This window comes from Epinephelus moara, chromosome 12, assembly GCF_006386435.1.
Source record: "Epinephelus moara isolate mb chromosome 12, YSFRI_EMoa_1.0, whole genome shotgun sequence".
Lineage (NCBI taxonomy): Eukaryota > Metazoa > Chordata > Actinopteri > Perciformes > Serranidae > Epinephelus > Epinephelus moara.
The window spans coordinates 9869143-9888859 of record NC_065517.1 but is presented as its reverse complement, the minus strand read 5'-3'; the positions used below and the strand labels follow the sequence as shown (position 1 = coordinate 9888859).

Sequence of the window (19717 nt, the reverse complement as noted above, 5' to 3'; positions counted from 1 at the left end):
GTCTAAAAGGCGGTGTAAAATTTGCCCGACCCATCCGGAGCTCAGGTAATTTTGACCCTCAATCAGAGACCTGTAATTGCCATTTTTCTGGTCATTGGAGGCCAGGTGATCAATAAAATATTCTTGAATACCTAAAACAAAACAAACACGTGTTGTTGTTTTTAGTCACGTAGCCTGTCCATAATGATTAAATGTCACTTAAGATACCTTCATCAGTTACCGGAGGCCAATGTCTAACATCACAATCCAGCTATGGCGGCATACACAAATCGCTCGCCGAATTCGTCTATAGTGTTTGACATATGGCGTATCGCCACCTACTGACCTGGCATGCTAATTGCAGCAAAAAGCTGCCGTTTCTGCGTTTTCAATATCGTTTTCACAACTGATTGTGTAAACCCGGAATTTCTTTTATACGGGATATAAATAAAAATCCGTTTTTATATGTATCGGTATCCGTGTAAACAAGGCCTAAGAAAAACAGAAAACGTGCAGAGGAAGAAATATTCTGAAACCATTACACAACAAATGTTGATGATGATTAATTTTTACTCCTTTCGCATAAAACTAGTAACATCAGACAATTTCTCTCAAGTTATATAACAGGTGGGGAATGAATTTGGAGTTGACGCTTTACTAATCTTGAAACTTTTTTTTTTGTTTTAGTAAATTAGTTTTTAATGGACAAATCTGCTACAACTGATTCCATACCATATTAATCTTGGCTGCTCAAAATGTAAATAGATTATTCAACAATGCCAAGTAAATGTGGTCATCAGTATTCTGAATTGAATATCACGCCAACAGAGGAACATTTACTCTTTAGACAATAACATAGAATCAGGGCTTTAACAGGGCTGAAGCCCCCCCTCTGCTCCGCCCCTGTCAGGAATATGAGCTCAGTCCCGAGCATCTGTCCAGGAGTGGTCCAAACCCAGATGTCTAAATGAGTAAGTGAATCACACAGAAAAATCTCCTGTACTTCTGTCATGAGACTTAACTCTTGAAATGGCAAAGAAGAATCCTGTGTCTCATGATATGATGGGGAGAAGCCGCCCTGTAGACAGACAGTATAGAACAGAAAACTGGTGCATGCACCTTTTTAATTCAGTGAAAAGCTCAACTGACTGCATTTGACATGTTTCACTGTTGTTCGGATGTATGACTATTAGATTTCTAAGTATGATGTACTTGAATTAAGATGATATTAAAAAAAATTAAGATAATGAATGATGAGTTAACTGTTTAATGCATTGATTTGTTTTATCCCCTCCTCGTCTTTGATTGTTGTTGCTTTTTAAAAATGGAAATATGTGATTAGAAATTTCTGATGTGGTTTGTTCTCTGTAACTTTAAACTGTCCCTGCTCAGTGTACTTAATTTGTAGAATCCTATTAAGTCATACTTCCTGAAGAATATTAACAAGTAAACATTACTAAGCATTATATACTCACCAGCCACTTTATTAGGTACACCTTGCTGGTATTGGTTTGGACCCGTTTTGCCTTCAGAGCTGCCTTAATTCTTGGTGACATAGATTCAACAGGGTGCTGAAAACATTCCTCAGAGATTTTGGTCCATATTGACATGACAGCATCACACAGTTGCTGCAGATTTGTTGGCTGCACATCCATGATGTGAATCTCCTGTTCCACCACATCCCAAAGGTGCTCTGTTGGACTGAGATCTGGTGACTGTGGAGGGCATTGGAGTACAGTGAACTCATTGTCATGTTCAAGAAACCAGTTTGAGATGATTTGAGCTTTGTGACATGGTGCGTTATCCTGCTGGAAGTAGCCATCAGAAGATGGGTACACTGTGGTCATAAAGGAATGGACACGGTCAGCAACAATACTCAGGTAGGCTGTGGTGTTTAAATGATGCTCAGTTGGTACTAAGGGGCCCAAAGTGTGCCAAGAAAATATCCCCCACACCATCACACCACCACCACCAGCCTGAACTGTCGACACAAGGCAGGATGGATCCATGCTTTCATGTTGTTTATGCCAAATTCTGACCCTACCATCTGAATGTGGCAGCAGAAATCCAGACTCATCAGACCAGGCAATGTTTTTCCAATCTTCCATTGTCCAGTTTTGGTGAGCCGTGTGAACTGTAGCCTCGGTTTCCTGTTCTTAGCTGACAGCAGTGGCACCCAGTGTACCCCCCAAAAGTACCGTACAAAACTGTAAAAGTAATTCATATTATTACTACATAAGTAATCCTTTTAAATGGTTGGCTCATAATATTTCTAAATGATGTGAAAACCATTCATCTTACTTTCAGAACATAAGTTAATTTCTGAATTTCTTTCTGTTGCAAAGTTAACTAAAATACTAAATAGTGAGGTCAAAGGTTTTTTTTAGGAACTCGTATACTACCGTGAAAAGCTGCTAACTAACATCTGCAAGGTTAAACACGTGTTGAATTAAGAATGAACGAGAAAATTTGCAAATCCTACGTTGGTGAAGGAATGACCTGCTCTACTCTCCCTATGATTGGCTAGTACTCATTGCCTTTGCTGGTTGGATTGGTCAGGTTTAGGCAAGAGGATGGAGACTGGTTAAGGTTACGGCAGGGGTCAGCGACCTGTAGTATCAAAAGAGCCATGCTTGGCCAAAATCTTTTTTTTTAATTTGTCTGGATCCACAATACATATTTGTGTGTTATAACTAAGGTGATGCAGCCAGTTGGGTCTAAATAGGCCTATCATTATTACTTACAGTTCTAAATGAGCAGTCATCAATATGTTTTAGCACAAGGTGGCTACTCTGCAGTGGGCCATTTATGGTTATTTGGTACTTAAACGTTGTAGTGTTGGTGGTGAAAGGAAAGAAATCTGTCCACTTGCACCACTAACTGGCCACCACTATTTAGGTTCACCAAAATTTAGGAGAAAGTGCCAGGTCATAGATGTATGACACACACTAGCTGAGCAGCATTTTGCCTCCCCCTGGGTTAGAGTAAGACTGTCAGGGTAAGCCAGTCAGAGGCAGAGTAAAGTGGGCCGTTACTTCACCATCCTAGGATTTGCAAATTTGCGAATGGGGGGCACCCTGCAGAAGTGTTAAAGGGACAGTTCCCCCCCAAATCAAAAATACATATTTTTCCTCTTGCCTGTAGTGCTGTTCATCAGTCTAGATTGTTTTAGTGTGAGTTGCCGAGTTCCTATTACTAGTTAAAACACCTTTGATTAGGAGTAGCACACCTTGGCAAACATGCACTTGAACTGTGTTCGTGCATAGCATAGAGCATGCGTGAGACGAGACTGTAATATTGTGGTTTAAGTGAAAACTTTTTTGGGAAGTAGATAAATTAGATAAGTGAGACTTGGATTGTACTGCACAACTTATGTGAAAGTTTTTAAAAAGGTGTTTTGACATAGCTTTGCTGTTGTTAAACACGGCCCCCATTTACTCCAATTCATCAAGAGTTTTGTCCGTTTCTGGATTTATCGTTCACCGTGGAGGCATGGGAGAAAAACGAAGGTTTCCTTACAAATTCAACGTAACGTGGGGTGAGTAACTGATATACAAATGATCATTTGGTGGGTTAAGTTTTCCTTTAACAAAGCCCAACATACCCCAAGGAGGGGGGAGGTAGGTTTTATTATTAGCAGCTCAACGCTGTTCTTACTGAAATGTCGCACTGAGCTTTTCTTCAAATGTCAAACAGCAGCATGGACCTTTTTCCATCATGGTACACTGAACAAAAGAGAAAAAAAGTGAGTAAACAATGTTTGAATTTGTAAGAATGTTTAGCCAAGCTTAATCTTACAAAGGAAATATTGAGAAATCTTACAGTTAACTATAATTTTTTTTTATCTCAGGCTGATCAAATATGATCATAACAAATAAAAGCCTTTCTCCCCCTTCACCTTCATCTCCATTCATTGTTCCCCTCCTGTCTTCTTCTTTTCTTTCTATTATTTCCTCCACAGTCCACTTCTCATTTCTCTGCTCTTCTCCTCCACCCTCCCCTCTTCCTCTTCATCCTTCTCTCCAGTCATCCTCCTCCTCCTCACTGTCATCCTCTGTCTCGACTTCAGTTGTTCCAGCAGAGGCCTGGCCAAAGCAGTGGGAGTGTGGCCTCAGAGCTCCATAAATCCAGCCTGTAATCAGCGTGTACCGGCCATAATGAGCAGGAGATAGTGAAAATATGTTGATTATCTCCCAACATGAGGGGATGAGGGGGCAGACGGTTTGGATACACACTTTCTTGAAGCTGTTCCAGTGGCATAAATAGCTGTCTTTACATGGAAGCATAAGCACTAACACATATGTACACACTTTGAAGGCAGCCACAGGGCCCGGGGACAGAGATGCTCCCTAAGGTACACCTGCGGCAGTAACAGGTGCTGATATAATGTATGTATTACTGTAGGTAGACTGAGCAGTGATGCACACATAACTGTTCTTGTCCATCGGTGCAATGGGGCATCTTGTTTCCATGTGGCTTTAATTTAGATAAATTCACTGAATGAAATTTGAAGGTGAAATTTTTGAAATAGCTGAAATGCTGAAAGCAGTGGAAGTGGCAGGCGAAATAGTTAAAATGTGAGCAGTGAAAGTGTCGATTCAAGCATCGGTTAAAGTGCTGAAAGAAGCTGAGGATTCAACTTAAGTTCAAGCACTGATAGGAGCTGAAATAGTTGAGGTATAAGTGATTAATTAAGCTAGAAATATTTAAGTGAATGTCCTGGAGAAACTTTTGTCAGAACAGCGCACATTGTGGGAAGAAAAGCTGCATTTTTGGTTTTGTTTTTAAGTGAAGAACCTCGGACCTGAAAGGGTTTGAAGAGTCACTTGAAGTTCAAGAGTTGATAGTAAGATTGGTGGAGATTGTTGGACTTTAAAACACACTGGATGTTATGTTTGTAAAGAGGAAAAATAATACAAATTAAATTAAAAAAGAAAAGGCTAAATTTTCTTTGGAAAATCTGTAGTTGAAACATTCGGAACAGTTGAAATGAAAGAAGCTGAAATGCTGCATGTCAGTGCTGAGTGAAGCTGAAGTGTCAGCTAAAGTGAAAGTGCAGAAAAAGGCTGAAAATGTTGAGATGACAGCGATTAACTGAGTCCTACAATAAATTTGTGCCACTTCAATGCATAAACAGAAAGATGTTAATTGAGGTGTCAGCTGAGTATCAGCACTGACAGCAGTTGGGGTAAACTGTGTACGAACAGTGGAAGTTGTGGGAATTTCTAATTACATTTTCTATAACAATTTGCAGTTTGGCATCTGAATTAGTTGAAATACTGAAAGAAGATGAAATGGCATTAAGAGTGGAAATGCTGAAAAAGTTTTAGTCTTAGTCAATAAATTGTGTTTTCACTAAAAGGCCCAATGTGCAGGATTTAGGGGCATTTACTGGCAGAAATGGTTGATAATATTCTTAACTATGTTTTCATTAGTTTATAATCACCTGAAAATAAGAACTGTGTTTCCATAACTTTAGAATGAGGCATTTATATCTGCACTGGGTGCAGGTCCGCTCCCCAAGAGTCCACCATGTTGTTTTTGGTGGCTATCGTGCTTCTCCCTAATAGATACAGTCGGCAATGACGGGAACGCCCACAAACGTCACATCCGGTTAGAGCCAAGGGGGAAAACAAACCGGTCTCTGCCATTGGCCACAATGCCGAAGAGTTGCTGTGTGCCCTTTTGCACCGCAAATAAACAAAAAAATCACCAATTAAAGTTTTACATTTTACCAAATAATAAAACGGAACCACAAAGGAGGACAAAATGGCTTCAAGCTATCAGAAGAGAGGACGAGTTTGACAGATTATGGGACCCAACAACAAAACATGTGTATGTCTGCAGTCAGCACTTCATTTCAGGTAAGTTTAATGTAATGTTAACCATTTCCAAACAATCGTAGACTATGTCAGGGGTATCAGGAATATTAGATTAATTGTTTAAAAGCTAGTGAACTTTGTACTACATTTGTAATTTGTGTAGATTTCCTCGCAACACATACAAAAGTACACATTCAGTACCTAAGTAGAAGTACAGATACTTGTGTACAAAAGTCTGGTAAAAGTAGAAGTACTGATTAAAGTTCTTTACTGAGTACGGTATATGTAAAAAAAAAAGTGCTGGCTCTGAAATGTACTCCAAGCATAAAATAAAATATAATGTTTGCCCTCTGAAGGACATTTCTATTGCCTGCGTCGTGTTTCTGTGCAAAGCTAAAAGCTCTCTTCTGATAGCTTGAAGCCATTTTGTCCTCCTTTGTGGTTCCGTTTTATTATTTGGTAAAATGTAAAACTTTAATTGGTGATTTTTTTGTTTATTTGCGGTGCAAAAGGGCACACAGCAACTCTTCGGCATTGTGGCTAATGGCAGAGACCGGTTTGTTTTCCCCCTCGGCTCTAACCGGATGTGACGTTTGTGGGCGTTCCCGTCATTGCCGACTGTATCTATGCTTGGCACACTGAGAAGTTTCAGCAGTTTGCAACCTCACCGCTGGATGTCTTAAAGCAGATTTATACTTCTGCATCAGCTCTATGCACAGCCCACGCCATATCCTACGCACGTGGCCTACACCATTGTGAGCATTTATACTTGTGCAGTGGTGTGTCTGTGTCACTCTGCAGTTAACGTTACACCTCCAGAACACTAGTTGGCGGCAGAGGTTTCTGTGAAGTGCTGTAAAGTTTAGTTGATTCAAAACACACATTAAACACACATTAAATATGGCTTAATAGCGACAATTGTGCACAAATCAGCTTCATTATAACTCGCAGGATTCACAAACAAAGCACTTGTCTTTATCTGGACACATTTTCCCCACAAATACAACATGCTAATGTATTTAGCACAAGCCTATGGCATTTTACATTGTATAAATTAGCCTAGCGGTTAGCTGGGAATGCCTCTACTCATATGAAGCCAGGGACAACAGCAACATTTAACAAAGGTAATGTGACACAATTTGTCTCCATTATAACTCACCAAGTTCACTGACAAAACAACTGTCTTATGCTAAACACGTCTTCCAAACAAATACAACATGCTAATGTTATTAGCGCCAGCCTATGGCATTTTCTATAATATAAATTAGCCTAGCAACTAGCGGAGATTTCCTCTACTCATATGAAGTCAGGATAAATTATACACAAGACTTAAAATGTTATTTAGTGGAGGCTTTTCTGTCTTCACAATTTATTGTTTCTTACCTGTGAAATAAAAGTAAATAAAGCTTCGTTTCCACTGAGGGAAATGGTTTCAGCTTTCAGAAACAGACAGGAGGTCTGTATTGCTGCGACATGTATTTACATTTCTGGGGAGGTGCACATCAGGCTACGGCAACGCAGAGCCCACAGTGTAGTGGTTATACTGACTGTTTGTCTGCGTAAGCAGCATAAAGATTGTGGTTTAGAAACCTTTTGATGATAATGTTTTAATCTCTTTTTGAGATGTTTTTTCATTTTATTATATTTAATGTTTTTTCATGTTTTATAATTTCACTGTCTTCTACTTATTTCTGCACACACAGAGACCTTAGTCTCCGCTGCAGTCTCTTCACCAAACTGTCTGGCTTCGGCTGTCCTTTTGTAACCTCTGCTTTAGTAGTCCGACTCCAGCAGCTCCAAATTAGTCATCGCTACGCACGGGAAACCGGGGGCAGCCGGCCCCCCTCTGGACAGATTTATAGTGCTTGCCTTGAACGTTGGACTGTTGCTTGTGGAGCTGAGCCCATCTTGTTCAAGGAGGAGAGGATTTAAGTAAGTCTGGGCTCTCATCAGGCTTCTTCTATCAACCCTACAAACATATCTACATGACTTATTGGATTGGATTTCGATGCTGAGCTCTCATTTCTGCAATTATAGTGTAATCACACAGCAACAGAATCTAATAAATCATGCACTGCAAATATACTACAAATATTGTGAAAAAAAGAAAGACATTGGAAACTTGGTTTTGTTTGTATTGCTAGGTGTTGTCCAGTCAAACTGTACCGATCATTTAACATTTTACTTATTTTATTACAGTTTTACTTATAACTTGCTTTGCTTTTTACCTACCTACAGAAATACAGGAAACATCAAGATGTCCTTGGTGTTTGGTTGGTTTTATCTGTGCTGGACTATTTCAATCCAGGCTTTTCAAAAAGTAGTGTCTGTCCAGACTTATATGTAGCCATGATAGTAGGCAATGCTTCAAATATAGATTTTGCTGCAAAGAAGTTGACGTAGATGCTTCACACACAACTTCAACTCAGCAGCACAGAGGAGCTATACAATCAGCACAGTTTCAAAGTGGACGTATCTTTCTAAATGTCTCCCCTTCTGTTCCTGAGAAATGACATTGAGTAATTGCCAGAAAAGTGTTTTTGCAGAACATTAAGATGTCACAGTGAAGCTGACCTTTGACCTTTTGGATATAAAATGTCATCACTTAATCATTGTATTAGACGTTTGTGTGAAATTTTGTCATGAATAGCATATGAATTGTGGTGATGAGTTATGGCCAAAAACATGTTTTGTAAAGCCTTTAACCACCAAAAAATAATCAGTTTATTGTTGAGTCCCAGTGGATGTTTGTGCCAAATTCGAGGAAATTACCTCAAGGCCTTCTGAAGATCTCCTGGTCATGCAATTAAGATGGACACTAGGTCACAGCGACCGTGACCATTGACCACCAAATTCCAATCAGTTCATCCTTGAGTCCAAGCGGATGTTTGTGCAAAATTTGTAGAAATTCCCTCAAGGTCTCATTAAGATATCATATTCACAAGAATAAGACTAAAGAAGTCACAGTGACCTTGACCTTGACCTTTAACCACCAAAATCTAATCCGTTTATTGTTGAATCCCAGTGATTTTTTGTGCCAAACTTGAGAAAAGTGCCTCAAGGCCTTCTTGAGATCTCCTGGTCATGCAATTAAGATGGACGCTAGGTCACAGCGACCGTGACCATTGACCACCAAACTCCAATTAGTTCATCCTAAAGTCCAAGCTGATGTTTATGCAAAATTAGTAGAATTCTCTCAAGGTCTTTTTAGAATATCACATTCACAAGAACAAGACTAAAGAAGTCACAGTGACCTTGACCTTTAACCACCAAAATCTAATCAGTTTATTGTTGAGCCCCACTGGATGTTTGTGCCAAATTTGAGGAAATTATCTCAAGGCCCTCTTGAGAATAAGATGGACGCTAGGTTACAGCGACCATGACCACTGACCACCAATTTCTAATCAGTTCATCCTTCATTCAATCAGTCTAAGCGGATGTTTGTGCAAAATTAGTAGAAATTCCCTCAAGGTCTTTTTAAGATATCGCATTCACAAGAATAAGATTAAAATGGTCACAGTGACCTTGAACTTTGACTACCAAAATCTTAATCAGTTCATCCTTGAGTTCGAGGGAAAGTTTGTGCCAAAACGTAAGTAAATTCCCTCAAGGCCTTCTTGAGAAAGCTGGTGTTGATTTTAATTTCTAATTCCAATGTGCTAAGACTGCCCACTGAGGTTAAATGCAAACAGCGGGACTGTTTGTGCCTGAAGCTCTCTCACCAGCTCTTGTTTTTGTTCGTAATAAATACAATAAATATGATACTAAGTAGGGGAACGTTGCCTCGGGTGCAAAATGTGCTGGGTCTGACACTGTGTGTTAGATTGTAAGTAACAACAAACTCACACAAGCTGTTATTGTAGATGGTGTTTTACTCAAAGTAAAAAGGTTACATTCTGTGGCAGCATTGTAATGAGAACTAAGTGGTCATTACTGCAGAGATATGAAGTGATCGGACAGCAGCTGTGTTCCCACAACAGTCCCTCCCCCACTGCTCATCTGTCCATCCATCCTTTCACTCCCACACACACATACACACACTGACTTCATGCGATACCACAAACATCTAAATAAAAAGGATCAAAGCCAAACAAAATACATTATATTTTTAAACTGACTGAACTCTTCTGATACAGTAAAAGTCACATCTGAAAAAATAAAACACTGTACAACCTTTAAATCAAGATTATAGGCTACACACTGTACCTCCATGTTGTGATTTGTGGTGTTATTAGTCAAGTGATGCAGCTTTTTCATTTCCTTGTATTAAATTAGTTCCTGACAACCTGCTGTCTAAAGCTTAGATATGATGGAATATTTTCAACAGGGGTGAATCTTAACCTGTGTGCTGTGTGTACTAGTAACCTGTGTGTCTATCTGTACCTGTACCAACAAACAAGTCAAAGGCAATAAGGACGCTGTTTTCTTTTGCCATGTTTTTGATGAAAGAATGAACTGAAGTAACCACCAGGCTACTTGGATTTCAAAATGTCTTGACTCTCCAAACAGCCAGAGCTAAAAGTGGCCACTGTCCTTGCTGCATGTTAATTTAAGCCCTGTCCTTTATTATTAGATAAACCAGAAACTGCAAGCATGTGTCTCTTTTTAATCTCCATCCAAAAAACTAAAAGTTTGCCTTCCTTTTACTTCTGTGTTAAAGGTTTTGATGTTACTTGCTGCATGAAGTGTCACCTGAAGTTCAACCTCCGCAACTATGTAGCTTCTTGTTACTGATCACTGTCTTTACGTCACCTTATTCCTCTAGTAGCTATGTGGCTGGTTAACACCGGAGATAAGAAACAGGGTGAAAGTTATGACCCATGCTCTGCTATCACTCTTTGTCAGCCTCTAAGGTGGGGGTCAGCGGGTGTGTTCCGTTCTGTCCAGGTGGAAGGGTCTGATTGGCTGGGGCTCCTGACAGCAGCTCTCCCACGCTGCCACAGTAGAGCAGGGAACGCATGGGCCACTTCTGAGGACAGAGACGGGACACTGAGTTAGCTCCTAATGCTAATATGATTAGCACCATGATGAACTAGTCAGAACTCATCTGGATAAATGTAACAATATGCTGCTTTTGTCTGGAGTTACACCTCTCAGGCTACACACAGGCTGCTCACTGTATTAGCTAGTTATCTAAAGGTGATATCAGTGGTTTTATGTACTTACAACTGAATCAGATTAGCTAGTTATCTAAAGGTAATATCAGTGGTTTTATGTACTTACAACTAAATAAAATTAGCCTAAAGGTCTAAAGGTAATAATCGTTTTGTGTACTTATAACTAGATAAAATTAGCTAGTTAGCCAAGGCCCTGACACACCAAGCTGATGGTTTGCCATCAGTCAAAGACAGTACGTTACTCCAGACAGTACTTGTTGGCCTTTTTTCTGCTGATTCATGTTGAAATTGTTGGTGTTGTCACAGCGGAGTCCGTCGGCGAATGAAATCATTCTGGTAAGCATTTCAGCTCAGTGCACGAGAAGAGAAACGCAAGTGAGGAATGTAAACAAAGAGTTAAGTCAAGAGGAAGTCAAATTAAACTTGTTACATGAGGTAAGATTGTTTTTCTTTAGCCACAAGCTCTTTGGCAGAAACGTTTACTGATGGTTTGAGTTATTGTTCACTGGCACACAGCAAATATGCTCTGTTCTTTCAACATTAGATTGTGTTATCAATGTGCTAACTGGCTAACTAGCGTCAAGACGATCTTCCAGTTTCCCTTTTTGGATGACAATTACAGACAACTGCCATCTGTTGGTATGGAGGGGTATGTCCTTTCATGCAGGTGCAGAACATACATGCCTGTTGCCCATCAGATTGCTGTGTTTATGTGCAACTTTCTGGCTGAGACATGACGAGAGACGTGGCAGCAGGGGGCTCTTGTCACCGCTATTTCTCCGACATCTGTTTGGTGTGTCTGGGCCTTAAAAGTAAAATATTAGTGGATTTATTTACTGATACCTAAATAAAACTAGTTAATTATTTAAAGCTAATATTGGCTGTTTTATGTATTATAATGAGATAAAATTAGCTAGTTATCTAAAGGTAATATTGGTGGTTTTATGTACTTATAGCTAAATAAAACTAGTCAGTTATCTTAGGGTCATATTGGTGAACATAATTACTTATAACTAGATAAAATTAGCTAGTTATCTAAAGGTAATATTAGTGGTTTTGTGTACTTCCAACTAGGAGGGATAGACAGATAGCTATCTTAAGGTCAGAATGACTGTTTTAAGCGCTTCTAACTAGATAAAAATAGCCAGTTATCCAAAAATGATAAAGATGGTTTTAAGTACTCATCACTGGATAAATTCAGTTAGTTAGCTTAAGGTCATAATGGTTTCTTTATGTAATTATTATAGCGAAATAAAATAAGCTAGTTATCTAAAGGTAATATTAATGGTTTTATGTATGTGTAACGAGATAAAAATAACTAGTTAGCTAACTTTTTTTTCAGTAGTCATATCATAATATTAGTAAAAGTTTCAGTATCTCCCGACTGACAGATAGGCCTGTATGTCATGTTTTTTATCACAGTTACAGACACATGATTTGTGACTGTCAATCTTTAACTAGTCTTTGTCGTTGGGGCCCTCAAAGTGAGAAAGGACCCTAAGCCTGTCTCCCCTTACTGTCTCATAGGATAATTATCATCTATGTATCCAGCAGGCCAGGTCATGTCCTGTATATGAATAACAGTCGGTGTATTGCATTCAACATGATAAGCAGTACGTTGTTGGTTCTTATCCTTACCTTGACAGGATGCAGGTATCCACCCGGCCTGGACGGTAGGGTGTGCTCAGCCAGCGTCCCTCCCTGGTCCAGCGTCTCTGTTAGGTAAGCTATGTAGTTCGTAGCCAGGACCAGAACATCCAGCTTGGACAGCTTGGTGTCTGGTGGGACTGAGGGCAGAGCAGCCTGAGGACAGACGAGGAGGAATAAGCTCTAAACTGAACTGCATTCATTGATGTTAAATTCAAAAGCATTATGCACAGACATTACACACAAATGCTTGTAAGGATTGTCAGATCTTTGAGTGAGACCTTCAACCACATTCAAGTTCCCTCTAAAGCTGAGTGAACTGAAAATGATTGGTTTTAATATGCAGGATGGCTTGATGGCCTAGTTTAAAAGAGACTTTAGTTTGTCTCTTTAATAAGCGCAACAACAATGTGTGCAGTATGTCCATTACCCGGATGTGTGATACAGTAATTAGACCAATATTCCCTCACAGGTTTGAGCATCACAGAAAATATGAGTCTTTAAGTAAATGAATCTGCTCATTAACCAATGTGGAGATCGTTGTTTTTTACAGATGTTCTCGATACTGAGTTCACTCTTTCACAAGTCAGCACAACAGAGGTTGAGTGGGCTAAACTGTGACTCATTTTTCTTTGCAGATGGTGTTACTTTTTATTCCACCTAACAGTTTTTCTCAATTGCTTAATCACAAAAAACCCACACCCTTACGTCATTTCCTAAAAGCACACACACACACACACTTTCCATAACCGTAAACTGTTTCCACATGTTTCAAAATTTAAAAACTCTCTCAGCAAAACCTTACACAAAAGTGGCCAAATAGCCATCCATTGCACTGTGTGTTTATTCAGCAAGCACATGCTCTCAACATAATTAACTCAAGTCATCACAACCTAAACTCAAATACCACACCTTTTTACAGGTGCAAACACTAAGCCACAAAAATTGTTAACACACCAATCAGAATTGTTCGGGTCAATAAATAGGGCTTTGGGGCATTTGCATGTGTTATGGAGTAATGGATCCTAACAATGCTGAAATTGCAAGATAACAGAGAGGAAGACAACAACAAGTAATCTCAGATGAAATTTGTGCGCTGGATAGCTAGTGCAAGATAATGTGGGGTGTTGATGAGACATTATGGCCTGACCCAGACCTGAGATGAGGTGATGGGCATGCTGATGCTGATTAACCTGTACATTTGCAGCATTTGGAAATCAAGCTTTTGGAAATTGCATTTTACTGTGCATGGACTTCTCATTACACAATTTATTAGTGTGACATTACCAAGGTTTTTCACCAAAACAGCATATACATTGGCATTCACTTATCCAGTAATGTAAGAGGTATTTATTACAGGGCTGTTTTTGAATTTATCTGGTCAGGGTGTCCCTAAAACAGTTATCTGGATAGTCAGTGCTGTAATTTTACAAAGTTGTAAATAATCTCTCTGAAAAAACTTCTACTAAACATTTTGGTAGCAGTGTTTTGAATTAGTCTAATCCCTCTGGTGTGAAGCAAACACATGTAGTCTTTGTTTTTGACAGCTTGTGTGTGTTGTATGAGGGCAACGTTTGAACTGAACCCAGAAGTTGGATGTTTGTACCCTTGGGTGTGAGTTTTTCAAGTTGTGTGTGTACGAGGAGTTGCTCCAGGAATTATTTCTAAGCAGTTGAGAAAAATGTTTTTCAAACCCCACTGAGGATCTCTTCTCCTTATGGAGGTGGACCAGCAGGATGAGATGGACACAATGAATGCTGGATGTCTGTAAACATCTGAAGAAGACTGCCAGGGATGGATCAGGTATACACTGTTGTATATTTATATCTGTAGCTGTTTTATACACTGCAAAACTGGCAAACAAAGTCTGTTGAAGCATGCTGCAACATTTCTGATTAATTGAAGTGAGGTAGCACAGTCCATGCAATAACTAGAATTACCGCCCCGCAGTTGTATGCATTCGTGCATCAGCCAAGTTTCTCTTACGGTTCACATCCATGTCTGTGAAAACTTGGATGCTGCACACTCATCTTCCCCCCAGCAGCAGAGAAGATCTATACAATCAGCACAGTTTCAAGGTGGACACCCAGGATTAGTTTCATCAACTCAGTATCTGACCAAATGTCTCCCCTTCTGTTCCTGAGATATGATGTTGAGTAATGGCCAGAAAAGTGTTTTATGAGAATTCAGTTTTATTTCAATTAAATTTTATTTATAAAGCCCAATATCACAAATCACAATTTGCCTCAGAGGGCTTTACAGCATACGACATCCCTCTGTCCTTAGGACCCTCACAGCGGATAAGGAAAAACTCCCCCCAAAGATTAGACAAGATAGACAAAGTCACAGCAACCTTGACCTTTGACCCTTGACCACCAAAATGTAATCCGTTCATCCTCAAGTCCAAGTAAATGTGTGTGCCAAATTTGAAGAAATTCCCTCAAGGCGTTCTTGTGATATTGCATTCACAAGAATGAGACAAAAAGGTCACAGCGTCCCTGACCTTTGACCAATGACTACCAAAATCTAATCAGTTCATCGTTAAGTCCAAGTGGACATTTTAAACAAATTTTAAGAAACTCTCTTGAGGCATTCTTGAGATATTGCATTCCCAAGGATAAGACGGACAGACAGACAAACCACTGGCCACGGCTGCCACCGGCATGAAGGCACAAAAAGAGCCTTTCTTTCTGTTGTAATGGAGTCTTTGTCTTTGCTTAATAAATAAATAAAAGACAATCGTGATCCATAATGTAATGCTACCTGTTGTTGGGGATTTAGGTCGCTGTGTTAAGAGACAAAATGTTTCTGTTGGGACACGTCAGTGTTCAGAAACAAAAAAGTTGACTATAACTCAAGCTATTTTTTTTCTAGAGTTAGGGCTGTCTTGTATGCATGCACAAACACTAGAGATGTTCAAAATAAATTAATCAAACTGAATTCAACACCCAAGCAAGAAGCAGGTGGGAAAACACAAATGTTTCAGACTTAATAAAAGCACAAGACAACATTTGGAAAAGTGAATGTCTGTGAGTGTCATGAGTACCTGCAGGCTGTGGAAGGCCTGTCGCAGGTTGCGTACACGGCTCCTCTCTCGAGCTGCATTTTCTGGGGAGTGCTGACCCCTTATTGTCCTGGACTGGATCACAGACCCACAACCAGAACCAGAGTTTGACTTGGACCCACACACAGACTGCACCTGCAGCAGAAGACATGTGTAGAGCCTGACAGTAAAATCAAATCGAACTAAATAGGATCAGTTGATTTGGATTGTTTTGTCCAAATGGGGAAGTTAAAAAATACTGAAACATTAAGACATTGCAAAAAAAGTGATAACAGAAAATTCATTAAAGCTGTAGTTGGTGAGTCTAAAAAAAATCATATTTGCTAAAGAATGTCTACATAGTAGTGCATGAGATGTAATGTGTGCAAAAATATATAATTTTCTAATTTTCTGCCTCCTTGTGGCACTCATAATGCATAATTGCATGTGAATTAAAACCACTGAGGGCTGAGGAGTCTCTTCTGCAGTTGTCAGTCATGTCAATCACAGCTTATGAACTGCAATCTAACCATCAAATAGACAGAGCTGATTAAATATGAATCCAAATTCTGTTACTGCATTGCCTATTTCTGATCTTAGATGTTTTCAGAAAAATATTTTAGTATACTGTTTAGCTGTAAAATGAGAAAGTTACTCGGGCCAGTGAGCAGTAGGTGGTGGGCGGTGTACCACCCGACTACAACAGGGTCGCCAGGTCACAAACCTTCTCATTTACAGCTAAACAGTACACTAAAGTATGTTTCTGAAAACATCGGAGATCAGAAATAGGCAATGCAGGAACAGAATCTTGATTCATATTTGATCAGGGCTGCCTAGTTTGACAATTTGACCTCAGTTCACAAGTGTGATTGATATGAGTGACAGCTGCGTTAAAGAGCTTTTCGGTCCTGATTGGTTGTTTTCATGGTGCAGAGGAGGAGGAGGGTTGTGATTTTTTTCACAGACTATCTCTCTTAAAATACTTTCAGAATATAGTGACAGTTCCAGAAACTACCACAAAAAATCATTTTTGTAATAGTTAACAAGTGCAGCTTTAAATGAACAATTGATTTTACACTGTTTGATAAATATCCTTTTACTTACTTTGATCAAATAAAATTTCAAATTCTGTTAGTTGGTTAATTCTAAAATACAGCGTCTTTTTCAGCATGTATTATATGCACACATATTGCCACATGGTGCAATGTGAAAATCAGTAATTTTCTATAATAAAAATTGCTAACTTGTACATCTTGCTATTAGACGGGTTAGTGTATGCTGTGTGACATGTCATGAACCTCATTATGTGACTAACTTCAGCAGAACACAACATGCCACAAGCATTCTGGGCAGATGTAGTATAAATCAAGCAACCCTGTTCTCGATCCCAACTCTTCAAATACCAATGTTTGGTCAGTTGCCCTTGGCGTATTTATGAGACGTATCAGGCTGCAACCTTAAGAGACGCTCAGAGCAACTGACATTGTATGAAAAGCAAGAAAAACTCCATGGAGGGTGGTGGTTGAGATGGAGGCGTGGGGTGAACACAGGACTTTCACCCAGGAGACTGCTGTTTGTGTCCCGTGTAAAAACAAAGATCAATGTTGAGTTAATTTTAACTAAATAATTTAGTGCGTCACATGATGCAGACATGTTAGTTTAGCAACTTTCATTTGAGTCTTAGGACAGAACTTATCATTTACAAGTACTACACAAACAAACAAACAAACAAACAAACTGATACTTACTGACTTTTATTGTACTAAGAGAAGAAACTTGTGCTCCTTGTTATTAGCTGCGTCAGTGCTCAGAAAAAATGTAAGCTGTGTGACATTACCAGAGAATATCCATGTTTCTTTATTGCATGGTTAAGAAAGGAACACAAATGGATAAAGATCAGTGCATTTTAACCCAGTCAGCACTCCTCAGGACTTCTTGTAAACGTATGAACTGTGCTTGAAATGTGCAGACTTGTACCAAAAGACATAGTACGTCCTGCACAGGTCTTCTCTATCATGCTTTATTAGTTCAAGTTAACTGAACATTAGCTGAGTTCTCTTAATGTTCCATATCACACTCTTAAGTTAGTTGCATTGTCTAACAATCTGTGTGTCAATTTGTTGGGAAGTATTGCATGATCTCACAAATACTTTGCAAGTTGTTCTTTGATACAGAAGCATTATGTCCCACAGCTTTTTTGTTTGAGATTACATTTGACTAGTTTCATTTAGAAAACTAATTTTAAGCAGGTTGTTTCTATGCCATTTTGCCTGTTAAATCCTGGTATGTCTAAATTAGGTTGTGCAATATCCCACTGGTTGCTCACAATCATTAATTGCCAGATCTTGGAAACCTGGGTTTCAGACTCACCCACTTCCTGGGCTCCTGGCTGTTGTGTGTGCTCTGCCTGTGTCCGTGCAGGGATGCTGGGCTGCCGGCTGCGCAGGGCTGCTGCCTCTGTGGCTCAGCTTTAGAGCATGAGACCAGCTGGTGGTTCGCTGCAACCGACATGAGCCCTTCCAGAGGATTCACCGCCATGGGTGCTGCCTAAGCGATGCAGCAAACTCTCCTGAAGACTTGAGAACTAAATTCACTTTCGTTTAGTCTGTTTTCATTGGCTGGATGGAGGTTTGCTCTCCCGTGTTGGAGATTGTTGTGAAGTATCATTCACTAAGTGTTTTGGTAAATACACTACAGAACACAGTCTGAGGTCATCTTCCCATCTAATCTGAAAGCTTTATAAAAGTCTAGTGTAGATATAAATACTGGCTCGAGAACAGCTGAAATCACTCGTCTGATCTCATACACATTCTTTTCTGTAGCTGCAGAGGACCAACAAGCATCTCCAAGCTCTTCTCCAGAGTTCACCAGGCCTCTGTGGGTCCACCCAGACCCCCCAAAAAACCCACAATCCCCGACTGCCTCTCAGTGCATCACCGTCCATCCACAGAATTCCTCCCAGTCTGACCCTCTCTCTCTCTCTGCCTCTCCGTCTGTCTCTGCTTGTTTCCTTATCGGGTGAGGTAATGTGGGGAACTTCATGCGGTCCTTATCTCAGCCGCCCGGTCGTCCTGATCCTCCCCTGGCTGTTTGGCTGCCAAGAAGAGCAGGCAGGCAGGCAGTCAGGCCTGGGGGAGTGCAGCACTGGGAGGGTGTCCTGAGCCAGGGCATTGGGGGGCTTGGGAAACTCAAAGCTCTGCTAACAACTGGACAGGGGTGGGATTGGAAGCTCGGGGCAGTGCGACATTGAACCTTACCAAAGAGAGGCGGAAGAGCCTTTTGGTTTGTTGAAGACATTCAGGGCATCCCAGCATCATAACAACCTCATTATGACAGCATGGAAAGAACAGGAAGAAGTCACATTCACTTGAGCTGCAATTTTTAATGTCATAAATCCCATTTTGTGACCATAGTTTTACTCACGCAACCCGTTCTGACTCCCAACTCGTCTATTACAAACACTTAGTTGGTGGCCCTTGATGTCGAATACCAACACACCCTTTAGCATCTGTATTAGACACACAGGGCAGTGTCATTATCAGAGCAACTAATGTAGTATAATACATAGGGAGGGAGTTAGGGTGAGTGGTTACTTTAAACACAGGACTTTCACCCAGGAGACCGCTGTTTGTGTCACCGCTGAAACCAAAAGTTATTGCAACTACGTACTTCACATTGCATTTCGTTAGTAAGTAAGTAAGTGGCCATTGTCTTTATAATGACAGGATTGTGGATTGTTTAGCTCAGGACATTTCTCAACCTCAACAATGAGTCTCTCCTCATCAATTGTTTGTCACGCACGAGACAGCAACAGAGCTCTCTTTGCATCAACGATAAGGAGAGGAGTCCAGCTGCCATAGGAGCAGAGAAACAGAGCTGCTACGGGAGCCGGTATGTAAAAGCAGAGAGTGGGTTGGGGACAAGTGCATTTAATTCTGGAGGTGGCAAGGCTGGAAATAGGACAGTGGCATGAAGGGGAACTGCCCATTGGTTCAACAGCCCATTGGTTCGACATCCCATTGTTCCGACCATATTAAACTCATTATTCCGAAGTCCGTTCCGAAATCATCATGACGCCCTGTGGTTAAGGTCTGGTTAGGTTTAGGCAC

At 40.2% G+C, this 19717-nt stretch overlaps 1 protein-coding gene across 1 annotated transcript; it reads right to left on the bottom strand.

The window, feature by feature from the left end:
- Positions 1 to 9668: 9668 nt before the first annotated feature.
- Positions 9669 to 18526, bottom strand: LOC126398832 (transcription factor 24-like). The gene is made up of 4 exons (XM_050058444.1): positions 17979 to 18526; positions 15612 to 15764; positions 12557 to 12721; positions 9669 to 10770 (listed from the first exon to the last, which is right to left on the bottom strand). The coding sequence occupies exons 1-4, from the start codon at positions 18144 to 18146 to the stop codon at positions 10633 to 10635; spliced, it is 624 nt and encodes a 207-aa protein (XP_049914401.1). The 5' UTR covers positions 18147 to 18526; the 3' UTR covers positions 9669 to 10632.
- Positions 18527 to 19717: the final 1191 nt, after the last annotated feature.